A 24,192-nucleotide genomic window follows, 5' to 3' on the forward strand; every position below is an offset into this window, starting at 1 on the left:
AACACGCGTATGCAAGTACAAAGAAAAAGACTATAAAAAGAGCGTGTGCACAGTCTGGCAATCAAGAGTACGTTGGAGAGTATGTTTGAAAGCACGTTTGAGACCACATTCCAAACAATGTTTGAGAGGTCAGAGAGAAGGAGCGCAATTACATTTTATTAGGGAAAGTACTCAGAAATAAATGTCGTTGTTACAAAAAAAAAAGGAGTTGAGTTATTACTTGTCCTATGTTCTTTGCGACGTAGACTGTATGTAACGTGTGGGTCCTGTGTGTAAAAGTGAGTAACGTTACAGTTGAAGCATTGACTGAATCGAACAAAAACTTTAGACTGGCACAGAAAATGGGACGATCGCAGTCGGTGCAAACACTAATATGATGCAACACAATGGAGTGTGTAAATATCTTCACCGGACCATCTTTAAAAAGTTGAATATCAAATGCCGCAGCAAGTCCTGAGAACATGTTTACCAGAAAAAACAGTTGGAAATAAGTCATACACCATCCACTATGACTTTGTAATTTCTACAGCTATGCACCTAGGAAATGACTTGACACGGTAATATGGTACAAGGAGAAAGAAACAACCTTAGAAGTTAATGTCCTCAATGATGCTGGGTTAAACAGAGCTGAGAGGGAAAAGGTAACGAAATAACAAGTTCTTATGTATGACATGAGAAGAAACTGGAATCTTAGGAAGATCTTCCAGAAATTATAGGAGCAACTGGGCTCATGAAAAAGAATTTCGAAAACTATCTGGCAAATATACTCGGTGAACCAAGTGCAAGATGATACAAACAATTGCACTTAAAGAGGTGATTTGAATCTTAAGAAGATCTTTCGGTTGGAATGTATGAGATAGTAGGTTAATGCATCCTGTAGGATGCCCATCCCCAGCTGGAACCAAATGATAAGAAAATTAAAACAAAACCAACAAATGGTTGATTGATGAGAGTTTGTTTTGTAAAGCATTATGCAAATGTGTTAACCTTCAGATGTCTATCCTACAGACATTTTTTTTATTTTTTTTTATTCAGTTTTCACCCCAAACAAGGCACAGTGCCCACTTTGAAGCAGGGGGCTACTATCAGGAACTTAATTAGCGGGGTCATTATGAAGGGAGATGAGTAGAAAGATGTTTGTTAACATTACACTTGAACTTCTGCATATCATTGCAGTTGGGAAAGCAGAATTCCAGAAGGGAGTTCCAAAGACCCGCAGTTCTGGGGAAGAAACTATTGGAGTAAAAGGCTTTCTTGCACCTAGGGATCTCTACTGTAAAGGGATGAGACTTAGTAGCTTGTCGGGTTTGTCGGGGGTAGTTACATCGGGGAGGTACAAGTGTTTGCAGTTCGTCAGAGGATTCACCATTAAAGTATTTGTAGAACAGGCAGAGGGATGCAACATCTCGTCGATGGGACATAGGCTGAAGCCTAGATAACAGTTCAGGACCTATCAGGTTGGCAACTCTCTTTTGAACCCTGTCCAGGAGCGAGAGACAAGCAGCAGATGCTCCAGCCCAGATGTGACAACAGTACTCCATACATGGACGAATGGTTGCCTTATAGAGGTATAGGATACTGTCAGGCGTAAGTAGTTTTCTAGCACGGTAGAGGGAGCCAACCTTCCTTGCAGCAGCCTTGGCAATGCTCTCAATGTATCTATTCCAGTTCATATTCCCTGTAAACGTTAGGCCAAGGAGTTTAAAAGAAGTACTTTCAGGTAATGTGTTCTTGGCCATTGCTATTGGTGGTAGAGAAGGTTTCTTGTAGTTATTGAAGGAAATAAGCTTAGTCTTAGCAGCATTGAATGTGACCAACCATTTTTGTCCCCATTCCACTACGGATTGGAGGTCATCCTCTAGTGTTTCTGCCATTTCCTTGGATCTGTGTCCATTTGTTTTCCCCTCATATCTGTTATAGAGAGTGGTGTCATCGGCAGATATACCCATCTCCGAAACAATTTTATCAGGGAGGTCGTTTATGAATATCAGGAATAATAGAGGTCCAAGGATAGACCCCTGAGGCACTCCCACAGTTATGTCATATTGTTTGGATGTACGACCGTCGAGGACAACTTTGATTTTTCTATTACTTAAGAAGGATTTAATTACATTATGAATTCTTCCAGTGATTCCATATGATCTAATTTTCCTTAGAAGACCATCGTGCCATACCCTGTCAAAAGCCTTAGATATATCGAGGGCCACCGCTCTACCCTCCCCTGTTTTATCCAATGAACGGTATATACGTTCAGAAACTACAGTTAAGATATCTGCTGTTGAACGGGCTTGCCTAAATCCATATTGTTTGTCAGTCAGGAGTTTAGCAGCTGTTAGGTGCTGGACTAGGGCTTGATTAACTAAGGACTCAAATATTTTGGCGAAAAGCGGGAGGAGGCTAATGGGGCGATAATTTAGTGGGTCAGTTCTTTCACCACAATTCTTGAAGACTGGTACCACAGAGGCGGTTTTCCAGCAGTCGGGAAAACAAGATTCGTTAAGGCATTTATTGTAAAGTTTGGACAGAACTGGAGCAACCTCGGCAGAGCATTTTTTTAATAGCACAGCCGGGATGAGATCTGGTCCACATGCTTTTGAGGTGTCTAGGTTTTTTATAATAGCATGTACCTGAGAAGGGGTGATTTTCAAATCGTCTAGCGTAGCGTCTGTTCGCAGAGGAAAATCAGGGAGTGAGTGGTGTACCGAGTTCAGTGTGGAGTTTGAGGCAAACCGACTGGCAAGCAGATTAGCCTTGTCAGTTGCCGTGCAAGCAACCTCATGATTGTTTGATAGTGGGGGAATAGTTGACTGTCCATTATTTACTACGCTGTTATAGATTTTCCAAAAATCCCGGGTTCCTAATTTCTGTGCTTCGATGCGTTTTCTGGTGGTTTCAGAGTAATCTGTCTTAGCTGTCTCTATCACTCTCTTACAATTATTTCTAGCTTCTATAAACTTCTGTTTATTTGAGCTGGACTTATGTCGGTTGAATCTGCGGAACGCATGTTGCCTTTGACAAATGGCAGCTGCACAAGCAGAAGTAAACCATTGGGGAGAGTGGGGCTTGCTATAGAATTTCCGTGCGGGAACATGTGCTTCAATAGCAGTTTTAAACCATTCAGTGGTCTCATTTGCACACTGTTCCGCTGGAAGAGTAAAGATATTTTGCCATGGGGCATCTCTGATGAGCTCCCTGATAGCTTCCCAATCAGCCTTTTTGTAATACCTCGTTGTTTTGAGTAGTGAGTCTTCAGTTTTAGGGCGAGAATTTAGGCTGATTTCTACCATTATCACAGCGTGATCAGCATTCCCGAGTGGGCTGTGGGCATTTGTTGTACAGTCATTGGGAACCGTTGTCAGAAAGAGATCTAGAAGTGAGGCATGTTGATCTTGCTGGTCTGGGAAACGTGTCGGAAATGTAACCAACTGAGACAGGGAATGGGATATAGAGAAGCTATGTGTTGCGCTACCATAAGTAGATTAGAAAGCTGTTTTTCTTCTATCATTCATCGGAAGCTGACCTGTTAATCTCACAGTCAGTGCAATGCATGGCTCAACTTTATAACTGTGCAGATTTATGGTTATGAATTTTTGAGATGAGGATTGATTATATGTGTTATTTGGATCATTCAGACTACTGTTCTCATCTATTGTCCGCAAGGACTCGTGGCACAGTGGATAGAGTACTCAGTAAAATTCATTTACAAAAATTTACACACCTAGAGGTTTAAGATTCAATCCGCAGTGTGGGCAATTCAAGAATACAATTGTAAATTACTTAAGACTTCTACCCAGTCATGGCTTATGAAATAAGAGCCATGGATTAAATAAAACCCCCGTGGATTAAATAAAGGGTTCTTTTCGAAAATCTCTGTAGATTTCTGTATTCGACAGAAAGATTCCGGAGTTTGACAAGATACACTGGAAGAAGGTCAGAAGTTACCTCAATCGAAACGTTGTGCAAAGAATAATCAAAATGAGAACAGTAGCCTGAAGAATCCAAATAATGCGTATACAGATTTGCTTTTATTTCAAGAAATTAATTTAGCATTTAATTTTTGTATTGTTAAACTAAAATGACTTTTTTAAAAATGTTTTACTTTTTCTTTTTTTGCAGGAAGTGGCCATATTTGTTTTGGAAAAGAAATTGCTTGAACGCTACAATAAGCCTGACAGAGATATCATCATGGATGTCTTGAAAAGAGGCGTATCACAGCTCACACGTCTACGGCACCCAAGAATTCTTTCTGTACTTCATCCTCTAGAAGAATCTAGGTGAGTATCTCTTTCGATCTGCTATTATGATCTTGTAACCAGAAACAGAATCGCTTGACTTGTGTTTTGTAGAACTGTGGTGATTTCCATTCACATAATCGTTAGCAATGCAACAACAATTGAATATGAATCTTGCATGTTCATCTACAAGCTATTTGGAAAGGTATGGACCCCCACTTTTTCTTTTTTTTTTACGTTTACATAAAATAGTATGTTGAAAATTAAGGATATAATATTCCAACGTGATAGAAAAATGAGAAAAGGAAAAACCCAAATTATTTAAATGTTCAACTTTTTGTCCTTATTTCAAGACTTGATCCAGATGATTGAGTTAAAGAAATAAAATACAAATACAATATTTCAAAATATTTGGTGCGTTTGTGATGTGATGAAAAGGGTATTTAAAAAAAAGAATATTTTTCAAATGAAACATAGTCGTTAGAATTCAAAATCTCTACTATTATATAAAAGGAACTTTGTGTGAGTTTGTTCCCTATAGACTCCTAAACGACTGGGCTTTTTTTTCTTTTCTTTTTTTTTTTTTTTTTTTTTTTAACTTTTATACAAATGTACTTTATGTACCTGGTAGTGGTTTTGATAAGTCTGTATTGGAATTTGAAATATCTTTAATAAGTATTGCAAATCAAAAAATCTGATGAAAAAAGAATAGGCAATTTTGACTAAAGTTAACACCTTATACAACCTAACGTTACAAGTGCATTTGAGAAGTTTTATTACCATACAAACATATAAGATTTGCTTCATGCTACGGCACTTCCAGTTTGGCGATGGGCGCAACAGCAAAGACGTCACGTTTTTTGTTTTTTACATTCTTTTCCTCCTTCGCGGTATGGGTTCGAGCCTGCGTGCTTACTGCCACTTTTTTTTTTTTTTTGCTCAACACACACTTCCAAACACCTGGGCAACGCTGGGCACCCAGGCTAGTATATCAGAAAGAACAGTTGGAAATAAGTCATACACTATCCACTATGACTATGCAATTTTCCTATAGCTATGTACCTTGAAAATGACCTGACACGGTAATATAGTACAAGGAGAAAGAAACAACCTTAGGAGAAGTTAGTGTCCTCAAATGATGCCGAGCGCATTCGAAATGAATGTTTCTGTTTAGAGCACAATTAAACTATGATACTTGATATTTTAAATTTTAATTCAAGCCATTAGATATAAAAAATAATTTTATAAAATCAACAGTAGGTTCTCTACAGTGCAATGTAGACTACAATTTATTATGAACTAAATAACTGTGAGGAGGATTGAAAAATGGGCGATTTTTAACCGATTTCGATGACAATAAATATGGGAGGGGGAAACATTCGTTGATCCTCATTCATTCATTCCTGGGCAACGTTGGGTCTTCCTGCTAGTATGTAATACATCTATTATATGTGAATGTGTGATTTTTTTTCTTTGGATCAGTTAGGCTTTAGGGACCTGAGAATAAAGAATCTTTCTCTATATTCAAAATCGACCATTCTGATGAAAAACCAAACAACTCGAGTTATCTGTTTACTGATGCTATATGTGTCGAAAATCAACCTGTGTAGACACCAAGCCATCTCGCTCATTTTGTTTAATTTTGGGTCCTTGAAACCTAATTGATCCTTTTCTTCAAATGACACATAGTCATTAGAATTTGATTTTATTCTTTTATTTATTTATTTTCTTCAAATTGGTCATCCTATTGAATAATAAAAACAAAACGTTAACGAATATATAAATAATTTTGATTTTTCAGCTTCCCATAAAATAGTATGTTTCCGAAGTTTTGAAATTGATAATTTGTATTATTGGATTACTGTTCATGTCTTGAGTGTTATTCTCACAACGATTTGGTCGATATAACCTTCTTCAGGTTTATCTAGCCAAACTCTGGAATCTGTACAGAATTTTGAACTAATGGGGTAGCATGCTCTTGTTAGTCAGTCATAACTCTGTGGAAGTTTTAAGTCACTTAATTTATAGTATTTTGTTTAATTTTTGATTTTTGAGCGATTATCTAGGATCTAAACTGGCTGTAATAGCACTACGAGCAGACAACCATTTTTTTTTTTTTTGCTCTAATTCAACAGACTTTACTTTTTGTTTTTAAGTAAAACACATTTTGAAATATGTTGAAGCACAAAAAAACTTATCCAGGAAGGAAGAAAATTAACTTTTGGTAACATTAATTTGTTGTGTATTTATTTATTTATTTATTTATTTATACCCCTTTTTTGTTGGTTTTTGTAAAAAATGCCCAAATAATTTAATGGATGAAAACACATACACATTACATATTAGGAAAAACTATTTCTATTTCCAACCATATATATAATATTAGCTAAAAAATAAGCTAGAAATTGCGAGTTGAATGAATTAAAGTGTAAATTGTCGCACAATGGATGACAAGCTGGGAATGAGATATGTATATATATATATATATATATATATATATATATATATATATATATATATATATATATACACATACATACACACACACACACACACACACACACACACATATTAGTATTGGGATAATTCATCAGAATCAACCATTGGAAAAATCAGAACTTTTAGGGGTATCGGAATTGGTATCGTAATGGGAAAAATTTGAGACTAATTTCCGATGCCAAAAACGATTCTTTTAATTGTCTTTTTTATTTGATTTTGTTAAAAAAAATCTTTAACTGCTGGTAGTAATGATAAAATAATAAATATTTATTGATTTTAAACTAGGTGTAAAACTGAAACCTATAGATCATTCTTTACAAATGTGTTTTTATCATAATTGGGGGAAAAATAACAACTCTGTTGTTAAATATTTAGAGATTTATAAAGAATCGAAATCGGTAATTTAGTACGGAATCGGTAATTGTATCGGGGGGGGGGGATGTTGGATAAATAATGTTTTTTGACGTTTAACTTCACGTTAAAAGACATTATTTTTGCACCAACCATATATATATATATATATATATATATATATATTTATTTATATTGAATGACATTTATGATTTATATAAATGTTAATTTCAACTATACTAGCGGAACCTGTGGAAATTTCGCAGCGAACTCTTTCATATGTAATATATTGATGTTGACATTCTGTGCATGTTCAGCGTAAATGGAGATGCCCTGATATTATTGTAGCTCTTTTGTTAAAACTGCAAAAGTATTTATTTAAGCTAGCAGGGATGCTCGGCATAACATGGTTGCAAAATACGCTTAAATATTATATTTTAATTCATGTGGATTTCGTATATATTATTATAGAGTTAATGTTCTATCAATTCTTATTTATTATAAAGTTGTGATTTAAAAAAAAATATATATATATTCATATGACTTGGGTGCATTAGCTTGAATCGAAACCGAAAAAAAAATATGCATATATATATATATATATATATGTCATGTCATATGCTACTGGTACCATGTAACCCAGTACTACCTGCCTCATGGTCGGGTTACTGGCGACTAAACTGGTTCCTCCTCCAGACTTGTTTGGTGAGGAGGGCAACTAGTCTCCCTGAAGGATTAAAAACAAGACCTTCCAAAGATGCGAATGAACCCTTTTTTCTGGGTCAATGGCCAACTAGCACCATGTATATTTGTGTGTATGTGTGTGTTGGGGTCGAGAGGGCTCCCGTAAGCCGTGGTGAAGGCAACCTTTCTGGGAGAAGCAAATCTCTGATTTAAAAAACCATAAAGCAGGAGACCAGTACCCGCAATAAGCTGGTCTGCAGTTTAACTTGTTGCTGGCTATCTTGCTCTTTGCTGGATCACAACATTTTGAACCGAGAGAGAGACTCAGCTGTCGTACAAAGCTAAGACTCTGTAACATCATCTGTGTATAGATACTCCCTCAAGCATTTGTCTATTAAAATGGTCCTGTAGCAATGGAAGTCATTTTTGGGCTCGTGTCTGAGGGAGTGGCACTCGTCTGACAATACGTTGCAATCATCATATATATATAAACTTGAGTTCCTTCAGTTATAACCGAAACTAAAACTTATGAAGAATTATTTATTACAAGAAATGGAAGATCATAACAATTAACCGACAGTCACTCCGAAGAAAATAATACGCATACACTATCATGTTAATATATAGATTCTCGCCATGGTTCACGTTGGCTGGGGGGGGGGGGTTGTTCCTTGCTAATGGAGTCAGAAATGGCTTCGTGGCTGGATTCAAAACTTCCGACCGGCAGTAATCATAATGCCTTACACTGATGATTCCTGAAACAATGAAATTCTAATATTTGTAGGTCTGCAGATATTAAAAATAATTATTTAAGCAACTTTTTTCATTCTGAAGTAGAACAAAGTCATACTTTTCACAACAAATACATTTTCAAATATTGTGCTGGTATTTTATTTTCAATTTATTCATCCAGAAAAAAGTTTTACAATAAAGACAAAACGTTGATGCATATGTAACTTGGTTTGTTCCTTGTTCGTCTCCCTATCTCGTCGGAATACTACTTCCATTATTCTCATTATATATATATATATATTATGTATCTATTTTCAGTATCTACTTCAACATTGCGCAATACATTAGTAGAGCTAGGTAGCAAGTTTTGAAAATAAATATATGGCAATTAAGCTACACAAAATTTTCCGTGTTTCATGCTCATGAGAATTCATATGGCTATTGTATGGAATCATGTTAGTTATTCCAGTACGACAAGAAATATATAAAACTGTTCTCATCTTGAGTTTTATTTTCACAACATTTATGTCAATGTAACCTCCAATCTTCTTTAGGTATATCTTATCAAATTTTTAAACCTTTCTGTTGAACTTGAACGAAACCCTTTATTTAATCCATGGAGATAGCATGCTATTGTTCTGTCAGCCATGACCAGGTAGAAATCCTCAGTAATTTGCAATTGTATTCCTAGTATCACCCACATTGATGATTGAACCTTCAAAAGCATATCACATACAACTGAATTTCATTAAGTACTTTATCCGTTACGCCAGGTATTGTTACCCTTGTGGATTAAATAAAGAGTTCCGTTCGAAATTCTTTCCAAATTGCCAAGTTTGACGGAAAGGTTTCCGAATTCGCTAAAATGCACTTAAGGAAGTCGGAGAATTCATTTATCGAAATGTGAAAAAAACACTCAAGATGAGAATAATAGTTTGAATAGTTAAAATAATATGGGTTTATTTTTTACTTACTCTTGTAAAAATTTTATTTTACGTTTACTTTCAGAGAAAGCCTGGCATTTGCTACTGAACCAGTATTTGCTAGCCTTGCAAATATTGTGAAATGTTATCATAACTTGCCACCACATCTGCCGAAGGAACTTGAGGAGCATAAACTTTATGAGGTAGAGATCAAATACGGCCTGTTACAGGTAAAAACATTTTGTTTACTAATTATTAACTCCTTCAAAGAGATTATATTTGTAGCTTTGTTTTGTCTCGCTGTTAGCATATTCACATAATATATACATGTAAAAAAACTTGAATGCTTGCTGGATAGAACTTGAATGCCAACTGGATAGAACTTGAATGCCAACTGGATAGAACTTGAATGCCAACTGGATAGAACTTGAATGCCTACTGGATAGAACTTGAATGCCTACTGGATAGAACTTGAATGCCTACTGGATGGAATGTGAATGCCAACTAGACAATCTTTGAGTGTTTAAAGTTTCTTTGTCTCTCTATAGTAACAACATTAAGCTGGATACTCCACCAGACTAGATAAATTCTTGTCTTGGAATCTAGTCAAACAAAGAGACCAAGAGAAAGATATACTATAACATAATAAATAAGTGACATGAAAATTAATATTCTTAACTTATTTACTAACTCAACATTTGAGACGCAAAGGAGATTTTAACAGATTAATTAAATATATATATATCTCCTGCAGAGATCAAGTGTTAGCCCCAGGAAGGGGACCCTTTGATTTTTGAGAACTGCAACTAAATAAAATGAAACAAAAAAAATAAAATTATCTCAATTCTTTCTTTTTTGCCCTACGTAAACATAGAAAATAACAGAACCCTAACCCTAAACATATCCGTTAACCTCAACACTTACAGTAATTTCTAAAGTGTGTTTCAACAAACTATGGATGTGTTTCATTCTCTGTTTAAAAATTATAACATTTATTCTAAAGAAACTGCTTCTCTGAAGTATGTAGTCCCATAAAGAAAGCAGTAAATACTTCCATACTCTATCCGTCAAATCCTCCCACTCCTCTTACATCACTGTGTTCCATCCGTAACGGGTATGATCCTTTTTAGGCCACCATTCATTGTTTCGTTCATATAAAGCAAAGTTGTATGTAGATACAGTATCACATTTAAATGATTTTATTTAAGTTAAACTGATTTGCAATCAGCACGTTTTGATTTGATCAGAAATCATCAGTGTAAGGCATTATGATTACTGCCGGTCGGAAGTTTTGAATCCAGCCATGAAGCCATTTCTGACTCCATTAGCAAGGACCCCCCCCCCCAGCTAATATGAACCATGGCGAGAATCTATATATTAACATGATAGTGTATGCGTATTATTTTCTTCGGAGTGACAGAAGTTCTTGAATGTTGAATGTTCTCGTCAGAAAAAGTGCTTCCACTCCTTCCACCTGCGCAACCTTAGGAGGATCCTGGGTATCAAATGGTTAGATACACTCTCTTGCATTGACGTTGATTCAAAGATTTGTGTTAAAGAGGTCAGCATAGACCTTGGAAGCTGGGAGGCACTTGCTGCCCACCGTGACGTGTGGAAGCACCAGTTCATCAGCAGCCTCAATCGAGGCGAGGATGAACTTTGCCAGTCATGGTAGGAGAAGCAGGCCTGACGCAAAGAACAACTGCGCCACCCGCTACCAGCCTTTCCCTACAGAACCAGGATCAGACATGATTGATAGACACCAATGAATGGATGAATGCAAAAATTAAAAGTATGTAAAATTAATTCCCACAGCATAAAAAGTTTCTCATGAATCGCAAAAGACAATAAAAAAAAAATCTTCACTTATTTTATTTTTATACGGACAGTAAAAACAAAAAAAAAAATTCTAGAAAAGTTATAAAAAAAATTATAACTTTTTTTTTTCCACAGTTTAATTCTAACAAAGTTATATATAAAAGTTGTTTGTACGTGTGCATCGCTGTTAAAGTGGTTGATCTAAAACCCAAACAAATTAGATATTTGTAATTGATGTCTTTGATCCAATTTCCTTATCGATGTCAAAGGTTGGTGAGTTTTCTTTAAAACTCATGATTCAAAATTAAAGGTCCAATATTTTTTTAGCTTCTCTTTTCCTATTATCATAACACTCAAGATGAGAACAGTAGTCCGAAAGATACAAATAATCACTCCTCGTCTCCAACATTCAGAAACATAATATCAACATATTAAAAGTATATAAAAATAACAGTAAAAACAAACATTTTAAAAGTTCACTTTCTAGTTTAATATCTTCTATTATTAGCCAACTCGACAAAATATAATAATTGGTAATATTCTCACCTTAATTTTATTAAAAGTGAAGAAAAAGATTTCTATCTCTTCTTATATAAAAGGCACTTAGTGCGTATGTGAGTTTGTTCCCTGTAGACTCCAAAATGGCTGGGCAGATATTTTTTAAATTTACCATAACTGTACTTTGTGTTTGGGAGTGTTCTTAGATACCTTTTGTATCAGAATGCCTTCGATAAGTATTGAACCCCCACCCAAAAAAAAAATCTGATTAAAGAAGAAACAATCCGATACTTTCCATGTGAAATTGTTGTATGTATTTGATGTATCGTTTACTTTGAAAAGAAAACACTTATCCTTTTTTATTTTTATTAAAAATTGGATAAAACATATTTGATAAATGTTCAGAAATATTTTTATATTTGTGTTCCTTTTTTTATACAAACTATTTTAGATCTATATGGAGAGAGAAAAAAGATTTTTAATTTTGTATCACTATACTGAACTCATCTAAGTAAGTTGACAAAATATTTTCGTTTGATTGGTGGCCATATGTGGATAAAACATTCACGATTCAAATATTTCGTGTCATCGTCTGTTCAAATCTCACACCATACAGGTTCTGGATATGACCTTAAACTACATCCGATGGTGAGGCCCCAGCTTGCAGGCTTTGGGGAATGTGGAACCACCTTTTAATTGCCATTGCTCCCAGGTTCACTCTGACTCAGAGTAGTAGTACCTGTTAGGGTCCCAACTAGTGGTGGGACGATTAATCGGAATCGGAATCGTTAATCGTAAGAATTGTGTATTTTGGGAGGTATCGGAATCGCATCGTTAAAAAATGCCTTAATTTTCCGATTCCTTCATTACGATTCTTTCAGTCTGATGTTGAAAAAAAAAAAAAAATTTCCTGATATTTCTAACCGCAAGAGAGAAATGTAGCATGTTATAAAAAGAAACCAAAGAAATTCATTATTAACAGGGCAATGCTTAGTTCCCCTCCCTTACAAGGTTCATTCATTCAAATCTATTGTAATCAAAACTACAAAAGAGTTAACTTGAAAAGAAGTATGCAGGGCTCTACATTGCGAGTAAAAATTAAAAAAAAACGCTTATCTTTTTGGCGATTGTTTTTTTTTTTACTGACAAATCTTCTAATACTGAATGAAAATGCTTTTTCAACTTATATTTTCTTAAAATAAAACGAGCAAAGTCAAATTATTTAAACAGTAAAAGGTTTAATAGAACAATATACTTTTTTTTTCTTTTTTAAAAGAAGGCCTTTGAAAGAAATATCTCTAAAATGAAATTGATCACGTTGTATTATTTCGCAAAGTTTTGACAGTAGTCGGCTTCTTTTGAAGTTTCAAAAAAATCGACCCCATACCTATCTCTTCCAAACCTAAAGTTATTAAATAACCCTTTCGTTAATTTAAGGGTAATTAATTCAATTCAGTCAAGTTTTTTTTTTTTTTAATTTCATTGAAATAAAATCCATTATTTTTTTTTATTTTTTTCTCCAGAAAGATAAAACCCTGAATTTGATTATATTAAAAGCAGAATAATATAATCTTTTTTCTAGAATTTTAAATTGAAAATTAAAAGTGTTTTGCGCAGTTTTTTGCCGAACGAAAAAGAAATTAATATATATTTTTAAAAGGTTTTGTAATCAATTAATTTTTATGTCTAAATAATTACGATTAATTAAATAATTTCATTTTAAAAAGTATTTATTAATAGAATTTTACTTAAGACTTATAGTTTAACAATATTGAACCGCATCAACCATGTGTGAATTGAACACAGTCAACCAAAAAAAAATTCAAAAGAAAATGCATATTTGCATTTCATTATGTAAACTTTTATACATTGGTTTCAAAAATTAAATTCTATAAGTTTTTTTTGTTAACTACTGGTTGGTACAATTTACCGCCCCATCCCTTTATATTTTTTTCTTTTTGTCTTTTAGCGGATTATTTTCAATTAATTATCCAAATAAGTGACTAGCTTTAAAACAAAATTTAATAGTAAATCATTTGTTTACAGATAAACTGAATTTTCTAATATGGCCCAAAGTCCAAAAAAAGTCTTCCATGGAAACTTTTTGAAGTTGATGAAGATGATGAGTTGAAAGCCATTTGCAAAGTCTGTCAAATTAAAATATCGCGAGGAATAAAACCATCTAACATGACCACAACCAACATGTTAAAACATTTAACTATGAAGCATCCAAATAAATTGGAGGAGCAAAATAAAAAAGAAAAGGAACAAAAAATTACCAACTAGTCACTCAGAGCACTTTTATTAGTGAGGGTCGAAATCGTAGTGTCTTTTTTTTTTTTTTTTTTTTTTTGCCTACGTCACCATCTAGGTGTCACCAATTTTTTTTAACCCTCCTTAATTTCAAAGAGTAAATACAATATATACAACAAAAAAAATAATTTTTAAAAATGCTGATTCTATTCATGAAAAATTCTTTTAACTAGAAATTAAAACTTAGATAAAGATAGCTGACTGACAGCAACAGGATCACTGGTTAACTACTGAACCACGTGGAAAGGTGTGGGGGGGGGGAGAAAAAAAAAGGAAATTAAATGATGATAATAAATTATGATAAGCGTCTTTGAAAGGCACTAAACTCCTAAAATTTACTTCTTTAAAATTTTAGGCGGCACTCCCCAGCGATTTTAAAGCACTCTCTCTCTCCAAAAAAAAAAAAAAAAAAAAAAAAAAAGATTTAATTTTTAAGTTTGGGAAAGATATATTTATTATAACCGAATTCCTGTATGAAGACTGGATCTACTTTATTGGACGTTAATTTGTGATATAAGTAATTTTTCAATGTTTAATATGTTTTTAAAGTTTCAATTATCAATTAAATTTTTTTAATTGCGTTTATTTTTCAATTTATTTTAAAAAAAACAGGGTTTTAAATGTATTTTTCAAGGTAACAAGCTTCGAAAGAAGTCTAATAAAAAAAATCACATAATTTTTAATTTCGACAACCCTGAGAATTTAATAAAAAAATATTGAAATGTGACATTTTTTTATTTAACATTTCTATTAGTTCAATTAATTTTCTTTCAATAATTCATTTCACTCAACAAACTTCCCCATTTTTTTTTTTTTTTATATCTTTTTCTGTAATTTTGGTAATTATGTTTGCTCAATTTTATCTAGTATTTCATTTGATTTTTATAGTGGTATCATTTTTATATGTGTTCCTTTGATATACCCTATTTCAAAATTAGTTTGGCTAAACTTATTCTTCACGTTAGAAACAACGTGTAAAAGCAATGAAAAAAGTAAGAAAAAATAATAGGTGTTAACTACTTGTGAATTATGGAGGTCTGAAGAACTGCCGTCACAAATACAACTATCAATAGCCAAACAAAAAATCGTTTTTGAAATTCCTTTAATTGTAACTTTTCGCTATACCTACCTTTTGGTATAAAACACAAAAACTTTCGATTAATGGTATTTCTCATATATGGTCGTTAACTTTGGAAAGGTTATTTTGTATCTACGGCGCCATGTCACGTGGTATATTGTTTTTTTCATTATGCACGTTCATTTATAAATTATTAAATTAAATATTTATCTTTTTTATATTTAATTAGTATATATTTTCTTTCTCTTCCGCTATATTTTTTTTATTTAATTCATTAAATCTGTTATGAGGACCAAAATAATGAATCGTGTGTATTTATTCTCTAATTTTAATGTTTTTGTTCTGTTATATAAATTCTGTTTTATTTGTTTTTGCTCTGAAGGATAAATTCTATTTTCTTTGTTTTTTTTTTCTGTATTCCAATTAAGTAAAATAAATTTTCTCTAAAATAAATTTTGCTAATTTTTCCGTTTAGTTTACTATATAATAATTTTATTTAAACCAAAACACGACGGTGTAGACATAAAATATCTCTTCCAAAGTTAGGGAACATATTTGGGAACTACCGACCATAAGTATAAAACTACCTGGTATATTTCAAAACAATAATTCCCTAGGAATCGGAATCGTACTTGGTATCGGAATCGTTAATCAATATTTTCCTTGAATCGGAATCGGAATCGTATAAAAATTAGGAATCGTCCCAACACTAGTCCCAACTATGGGTTAAATAGAAACCGACTTGAAAAAAAAAAATATATTCTATTAAAAAAATTTTCTTCAAAATCACTGGATTCGGCATTAAATAACCTGAAAAGGGTTGATATGCCATAAAACAAAAACAACCAACCAACCACACCATACAATTGCTTTTGTGTTTTACAAGGGAGTCACAACTTATCAGGGCCTAAAGGCCACTCGAGGATAAGGGTTAACAGGTGTACGGTAGTCATCGGAACAACAGTGTAGTAATCGTTAGTAGTGGAAATTTGGTATAATTCGATTTTTTAAGGGGAATGCTCAGCAAGAACTTGTTTACATTTGACTTGAAGATGACCATATTGTAGTTAGCTAAAGATTTTTTTTTTTGTTTTTTTTTAAATTATTTTTTGGGGTACTTGTACAGTTTAATCAAGACATTAAAAATGAAAATATCGGAAAAAGTTTAAATTGTACGCATCCATTATGGAATGAAGTTCTCCAAAAAAAAATTCACTTAATTTCATCAAGTATTTTTATTTATTTATTTATTTATTTATTTTTTTACAGCGAAAAAACAATTTGTTATGATACAAAGCAAAAAGGTTCTATTTTTAGGAAGAAAAGCTAGTACTAAAGATGGGGAGGGAGTGTCGGCGCTTTAAATTTCTTTAAATGGCGTTTCTAAAATTCAAACAAAAATTTTTAAAATTCAAAGATGTTTACCTTCAACCTGCTGTCATAAAAACGTGTTTTTCCGTTGTAAAAAAAAAAAAAAAAAAAAAACTATTCTATCAAATTAAGTGAAATTTTTTTTTTTTGAGGATCTTCAGTTCAAAACGGATACATACAATATAACCTTTTTTGATATTTTCATTTTTTTAATGTCTTGATTAAACTGTACAAGTACCTTTTTTGGCTATAGTTTTGTAGCTGGTATCAATCATCATCAAAAACTTCAATATTTTTTTTTTAATGGATGAACATTTTTAATTCCTAACTTCTAATCTTTGCAAAAAAAAAATTAAATAAATAAAAAACAAAAACCTGAAGTAGACAGGTACTTCAGCTAGTATACTGTAGCAGTTATATAACTGAGATTTATTTCCTTTTGTATTTACACAGTTTCTTGCCTAGTAATAAGTTGTGATTTGGTTGAAAATAAGAAATAGACATATCCAAAAAAAAAAAAATAGGCATATCCATACATAAGGTAAATTTAACATTTGTGGGCATACATGCTGCTTTAAGCCAACCTGGTTACCGCCATTTCTGTTTCTGCCCAGTTATTTTGCGGGTAAATACAATTCAGTTCCAGCTGAGACATTGACGGGGAACAGATGTGAGACCTTTTGCTTGGCTCTTCCGGGACTTCAGCAGGATGTGAGTTAAAAGACATGAACTCAGTTACGTTTCTGCTTTAATACGGATGTATGAAAAGGATTATTATTACTTACTGTGGTACCAAAAGGGAAACTGGATAGGTGGAAAGATAGGTAGACAAGAAGAACAAGGAATTGATAGTAAAAATAACATTGGTATAAAAAGATTCAGTATTGATTTATTTTTTGTGCTTATTATTGTGGCTGCTAAGGCTGAAAGAAAGAAAGGTAGAAAAGAAAGCATAATTGCAAGAAGAATTCTTTTTATTTTTTCATGGAAATTACTCCAGACAAGGCATGAAGCCACTTGTTGTAAGAAGCTAAAAATTTCACGGTCAAAAACTAGCCTACGATAAGTGTTATATGGATCGATTCCCACCCAGAAAACAGCAATTCTCCTTTTGTCAGAAACATTTTCATTACTAATGATTATTATATTGTCCAATTTCTACTGTACACTCTTTAACCCTTATCCTTGAGTTGCCTCTTGACCTTGATAATGTGTTGATACCTATGAAAAAAAAAAAAAGAAAAAGTCCAATGTGAACAAGTTCTAATTGAATCGTCCCCCTAAGTAATCCAAGTTACAAAATTCCCACTGTTTACTATGCTAAAATCACAATGACTAATTTATACCTATTAACCCTTATCCTCGAGTGGCCTCTGGGCCTTGATAAGTGGTGACACCCATGTAAAAAAAACAAAAAAAACAAAAAAACATTGCTAATAGAATATGAAAACATGAAGGACAAAATAAGAGAAACAGAAGTTATGGGTCTGCGAAAAGTATACTTGGGGTCCACATTTTACTCTCCAAAAGAAAATTGAGAAAAGCGCTATCTTATAATTTGCCATTGTCAATGTGTCTCCTTTTGCCCTTTTTCTGTGACGCGAATCAATTTATGTATTTTTAATTGCTTTTCTTTTAGCTCATCGAAGCTTTGGCTTTTCTTCACACTGATGTCAACATGATGCATCATAATATTTGCCCAGAATCGATCATTGTCAACCGAAATGGTGCCTGGAAACTCTGCGGCTTTGATTTTTGTATTCCAAACTCAAATACTGCAGATCAGACTGTAAGTAAACATATTTTTTGGCTCTTCTCTATTATACAAACGAAAAAAAAATATTGAATTTCAAGTACAACAAATGGTACCTACGTAATTGCCATGTCATAAATAGTAACATATCCAAAAATTATGGAAAACAATAAGGTAAAAAAATAAGTTATTATAAAAAACTGTTTTCAATAAAGTTTATATGGGGGAATAAATTTTGTCCGACATTTTGAATTACGTTCATCATGTGATATCTAAGCAATAGAACTTAATTATCTCCCCTGTCGACTTATCTCTTTTTTTAGAAAACGTAATATAGTGATTTTGTTTCCTTTCACAAAATCTTTTCATTAATAATTTTTTTTCTTAATTTTTGGATATGTTACTATTTACGACATGACAATTACATAGGTACCATTTGTTTCACTTGAAATTCAATATTTTTTCCATTTGCATAATATAGAAGCATCTATTTTTTTTTTCTGGCTTTATTTTGTTTGTAGATCCAAATTAAAAAAGTATATATATATATAGTCATCCACATACAGTACTGTTTCGCTGTTTCGCAGCTCATCAGTACGGCTAGACAGGCAAGTACCTCAAGCCAGGATTGAAACCCGACCGCCTGTACTACAGTCAAGGCTCCTAACTATTACGCTAATTGGTGGCTGCTTTTCGAGTCATGAATTAACAATGTTTTAACACCGTCCGAAATACCTAAGCTCGATTTGTTTACACAAAGCTTTATACGCTAATGGTAATTCGTGTATCATTTCTCAATATATATATATATATATATATATATATATATATAACATGATTTGGTTATCTTCACCCAATATTTAAAAATGTTTTGTCCAGAGCTGTCATCTGCAAAATTAAACAAGTTTTTTTTTCCATTTTTTTTCTTTTCTTTTCAGACTGCATTTTTTAAAATAAGCAAATGAACAAAAAACTGGTTTTTCTTCATTATTGTAGTGAAATTCAAAAACTGAAATATTGAATTTCAAGCGAAACGAATGGTATTGTCAGGTCACAGTAACGAAATATCCCAAAAAGGCAAAAAAAAAAACGATAAGGTAGAAAATTAATTATTAATGAAAACAGTTTTCAAAGACAATTAAGTTTTTGCTAAATTGGCCAAATATTTTCAGTTTTCAGAAAAAAAAAAAAAAGAAAAGAAAACTCTCTTTTTGTTTCAATTAGAACCTTTTGGTTTCTTTTATTGCAAAACTCAATTTTTTGCTAATTGTCTTCAAAAACTATTTTCATCAATAATAATTAATCTTCTACCTTATTGTTTTTTTTTTAATTTTTGGATATTTTCATAACTGTTACATCACAGTTTTAGTTTCATAAAGCCCTGACACTTTATCTAGAGCAAATTTACATAAAAAAAAAAAACGTTACGTGTTAGTCATAGCAGCATAAAATAATTTTTTTCCATGAAACTATCATTTTAATTAGTTTTCATGTGACATTGCTAGAGGTTATCTTTGACCGAGTCATTCCAAGTCTTTCTCGGTCTGTCTTCTGCTGGCTTTCCTTCAGTTGAGATGCGTGTATGTAATTTAGAGGTCTCCATTAATTCGTTGTTTTAATACCTCATTGCAATACAACTTCCTATTCCAGTAGCTTCTTTCCATGAACCATAGGTTTTTTTTAACTTTTTTCCTACTCTGTTTTTCCCACTGATTTTTAACCTTCGTCTTTTCAAAACTAAGGTCTTTGCAATAATCATCTGTTGCGTTTATTGGCGCCATACATTAAGTAGCTTTACATCTTGTCTGGAACGATTTCTGTAAAAAAAAAAAGATTCTTTGTCTCATTACACCTGGCTCAACTCGATTCTTAAAGACAGCCTTCATAGCATACAAATTTATTTCTCTGGGAGCAAATGTTTCTTTTTTTTTTTTTTTTTTTTTTTTTGTATTCTGTCAGGTGTAGTCAACGCTAACATGACTGGTTATCCAATAATTGTATTTAATCTTTTAAAAAATATATTTTTTTTTATTTTTAACCATTGGAATTCTGCTATTTTTTCTTTCTTAGTCTGTATGTTACACTTTGAAAAAGATCAAATTCAGTTTTTGAAAGCCAAACTGTTTGAAAAAAAGTCCAAATTCTCAAAATTTGACTTTATAAAGGTCAATCTATTAACCCTGGACAAGAATATGAGAGTAACCTCTCTTTGTAACCTTGGTATCGACTATTGTTATAATAATACATGATCATTGTTGTAATGGTATGAGAAAAGAACTCGTAAATTTGATGTGCAACGCATCTTCACTGAAGAAAAAGTTAGTGAAATGTTACATAAAAAAGGAAATATTCAAAAGAAACAGGGAAAAAAAGAACATTGTCTGAAAGAGGTGCCGGACTGAAAGATTAAATTTAAGATTGTTTCTTACAGTATGATTTATTATTTATATTGAACTATGTAGCACAATATTACTTTCTGAGTATTCATTAGTACTTATTAATTTATCTCATTTGGATCAGTTTTATATTTTAAATACTGTTACATGATAAGGGCTGTCCCCTTTTCATGTAAGTAAAAAAATAAGGAATTAGTTAAATGTATATATGAAATAGGATAGTCAAGGATTCGAACTTGCCAAGCTAGACTTGGAATTGAGAATTCCAATCATAAGTTAAAATAAACACAGAATGTTATTATAAATGGAATGTCCAGTAAATTGTTGATTCTGTTAAAATATTTAATAAATACAATTTGGATGGAAAAACTAGTCACAATTCTTAGAAAGAATGCATAATAAAATATCGGTTACAGAATTATACAAGTAGGTTAAATTCCTTTGTAAAACAACAAAGAGAATGGGAAATTTCCTGGTCGTCAGAAATGGTTTCAAAACGTGCAAAGCGCGCATGTTGGAACCGCGTGAGTTGTGGTCACGTTGACCAGACATACGTGTGACGATGTGACATCAGGGCAGAAATGATTTCTCAATATAGGAGGGTTCGAAGTTAGTTAGGGGGAGAGATTAGAGAAGAGAATCAGATCAGTCAGATCAGAAAAGCAGAGGAGATCAGACCGATTCTCCGTTAGAGTCGAGGCACCCTCTGGAAGCGAGAGGGTTTAGAAATAACCATGTAACAACTTTGAATCGCTGAAATACAAAATCATGTCCGACCGGTCGAAGAAGAAATAAACGTATCATCATGTGTTTTTATAACTGCCGTCTTGTGTTGTGTCATTCTACCAAAACAAAGGTAAAGTGAAATTGTATTAATATGAACTTTGTGTTTATAAAAATGTACAACTGTCAACGCAAATGTCAAATGCACTTTCGGTCTATCTATCAAGATATTCATAAATCTCCTCTCATTGAATTACAGGCTTGGTTCTCCTATAGTAATCTGTATCCTACCTGTCTGTCTCGTTATATATAAGAACTCTCTCTCTCTCTCTCTTTATATGTACTCTGTCTCTATATCTCACCAACGTCTCCATCTCTCAACAATATGAACACTCACAATGAATATATATAATATCTAGCATCTCACAACATGATCACACACATGAACACACTAAGACTCTTCCTAATACGAATAGTCAACACCAAAGAATAATACATACGTCATCTTAATACCACCCATTACATAATACAATGGACACTTATTTCCATAGAAAAGTTAATAAACTCATATTTGCTGCATGTTATTCATTTTTCTGTCTAAAAAAATTTGTTTAAGAAATAAATTTTTCTGTCTAAAAAAAAATAATTTTTTTTGTGTTATCCAGAAAAATATCAACTTTATCAAAGCATATTTGTTGATTCCATGCAATTTCAATGGATGCTGCTAGATTTTGCAATATTTTATCAAGTGTAAAAAAACAAATATATTTAAGAAATTTCTCACAAAAAATGGTTCGTAATAATGGATGTGTTTATTAGAAAAAATAATTTGTGTTTTCTTCCTAATGTGAGTTTTAAAAAGGTGTATTTGTTTTTAATATCAAATATGGAATGTTGAATTTTGCTTAATATTCATTTAAATGTTAGACTAAATAATCCTTGGTTTAAATGACACATAAAATTGCAGTACATCCGCTAAAAGAAAATTATGGCAATTATGTTATTGAGGCTCTATGGAAAACGATTGCATTTAGTGTCCACTTGTTTAAGTTGTCAGTCAAAAAGAGACAGAACTGCCTTTTCCCTTCCCTGACCAGAAGTTATATGGTTTTTATTGACTTCCACTTTAAGGTCACCTTTAAGGTGTCATTCAAACCCTTCCATCCAAACATGACCTTCACTATCCAGCATAAAAAATAAGTGATATCACACATTTTTTATTTTAATATCTTTTTTGATAATTTGGTACTTGTACAGAGAAGGTACCATGCTGAATTAATAATGTTATTATTTAGAAACCTATTCTTAACATGAGGTGTGGAGGGTGTTCTGAAACTATTCTGTACTTTCAAGTTATAATTTAACTAGATGTACCCGGCCAAATGTTGCTGTGGCTCAGTTTGATTAAAACAAGTATTAGTGATTTGTATCGTACGCACACAGCCACACACACACACACGACTGTAATAATCTAAGCATGTGATGAACTTGACACCGTGCAAAAAAACATGTCTCTTAGTGATGTCATGTTTTAAATGTAGTAACTGTTTGTTTATTTACAAAAATCGAATTCTGAAACATGAAAATTTTCAGTGCTCAGCCAATTTGAATGGACGGACTGTGGAAAGGGAGCCGTTATTATCTATCATTATAAACATTATAAATCGGAAATATTATCTATAAATCAAAAATCATGTCTATGTGTCTATGAGCTAATTACGATGGGTGTAATCACAGTATCTGTGGAAAACGTAGAATTGGTTCCAGTGAAAAGGACTAAATAGTTAGAAAGAAAAATAGGGACTCCTTCCTCTAAAGATGTAGCGATTGTGATGGTGTTGCTCGTCAGATCCAATGTAGCATTTTATTATCACAACTGAATGTGTCTGAAATGGTGTTCGAAAGCTATATATGATATAGGCTATTAGGCTAGATGTATTGAGTTTTTATGTGGCATCTGTTACTTTGGTCCAGAGGGGAATTTTATTATAGAGGAGATAAATGAAAGATACCATAAAACTTGAATTTAACTTGAAAATACTATTAAAAATTTACATGATACCTTCCCTGCATAAATACCGATAATTTTTCTTGAAAATTGTCAACCTAAAAGAGACAGAATCCACACATCTGGCCTGAAGTCGTGCGATTTCATTGACTTCTGCTTTAAGGTCACTTTTAAGGTTTCAATCAAATCCTTTCACACAAACATTATCTTAGCTAACAGGGTTAGTTAAATATACCAAAATATAAAATGTGTGATATCATATCTTTTTTATCCAATTTATCTGTCTGTTTGCCTTGATATGTTTTGTGAATAATTTTTCATTAAACTTTTTAGATCTTTTCCATTGAATTCCTGTTTAAATGTTTTTCTTTTTTGTTTCTCTCTCTTTTTTTTCTGACAGCCATCCTTTGAGTTTAAAGAATGGGAGTGTGACATTCCTCCAGTCGCCCAGCCTCACCTGGACTTTCTTGCACCAGAGTATTCCTTGACGATGTCCTGCAGCCAAGCTAGTGATATGTTCTCCTTGGGGGCCCTCATATTTGCTATTTTCAACAATGGCAAGCCACTTTATGAGTGTCGCGATGACATATCACAGTTCAAAAAGAACTCAGAAGAAGTGAGTCATTCAAACATTTCAATCATATTTTTTTTAAATTCAGTTTTCTTCAATACTAGCCTGGGTGCTCAGGTGTGTGTTGAGCAAAAAAAAAAAAATTGGTATTAGGTAGGCAGGCGAAGGTGTGACGCAGATGCAAAAAAGAAAGTGAAACAAAATCTACTCCATGACACGACCAGCAGTCTAAAGCGTTCAAA

The 24,192-nt window shown here is 32.8% G+C and overlaps 1 protein-coding gene across 5 annotated transcripts in view; it reads left to right on the forward strand.

The window, feature by feature from the left end:
• LOC145293208 (SCY1-like protein 2) overlaps positions 1-24,192 on the forward strand; it is a 207,101-nt gene that overhangs the window by 112,244 nt on the left and 70,665 nt on the right. For all 5 annotated transcript variants that reach the window (XM_080139727.1, XM_080139728.1, XM_080139730.1 and 2 more), the window contains exons 3-6: positions 4,117-4,274; positions 9,507-9,651; positions 18,139-18,288; positions 23,780-23,995. In XM_080139727.1, coding sequence (XP_079995853.1) covers positions 4,117-4,274; positions 9,507-9,651; positions 18,139-18,288; positions 23,780-23,995 — 669 coding nt within the window. The remainder of the gene's footprint in view (positions 1-4,116; positions 4,275-9,506; positions 9,652-18,138; positions 18,289-23,779; positions 23,996-24,192) is intronic.

Source organism: Euprymna scolopes, chromosome 14 (genome assembly GCF_053919585.1).
Source record: "Euprymna scolopes isolate OS-2025 chromosome 14, ASM5391958v1, whole genome shotgun sequence".
Taxonomy (NCBI): domain Eukaryota; kingdom Metazoa; phylum Mollusca; class Cephalopoda; order Sepiida; family Sepiolidae; genus Euprymna; species Euprymna scolopes.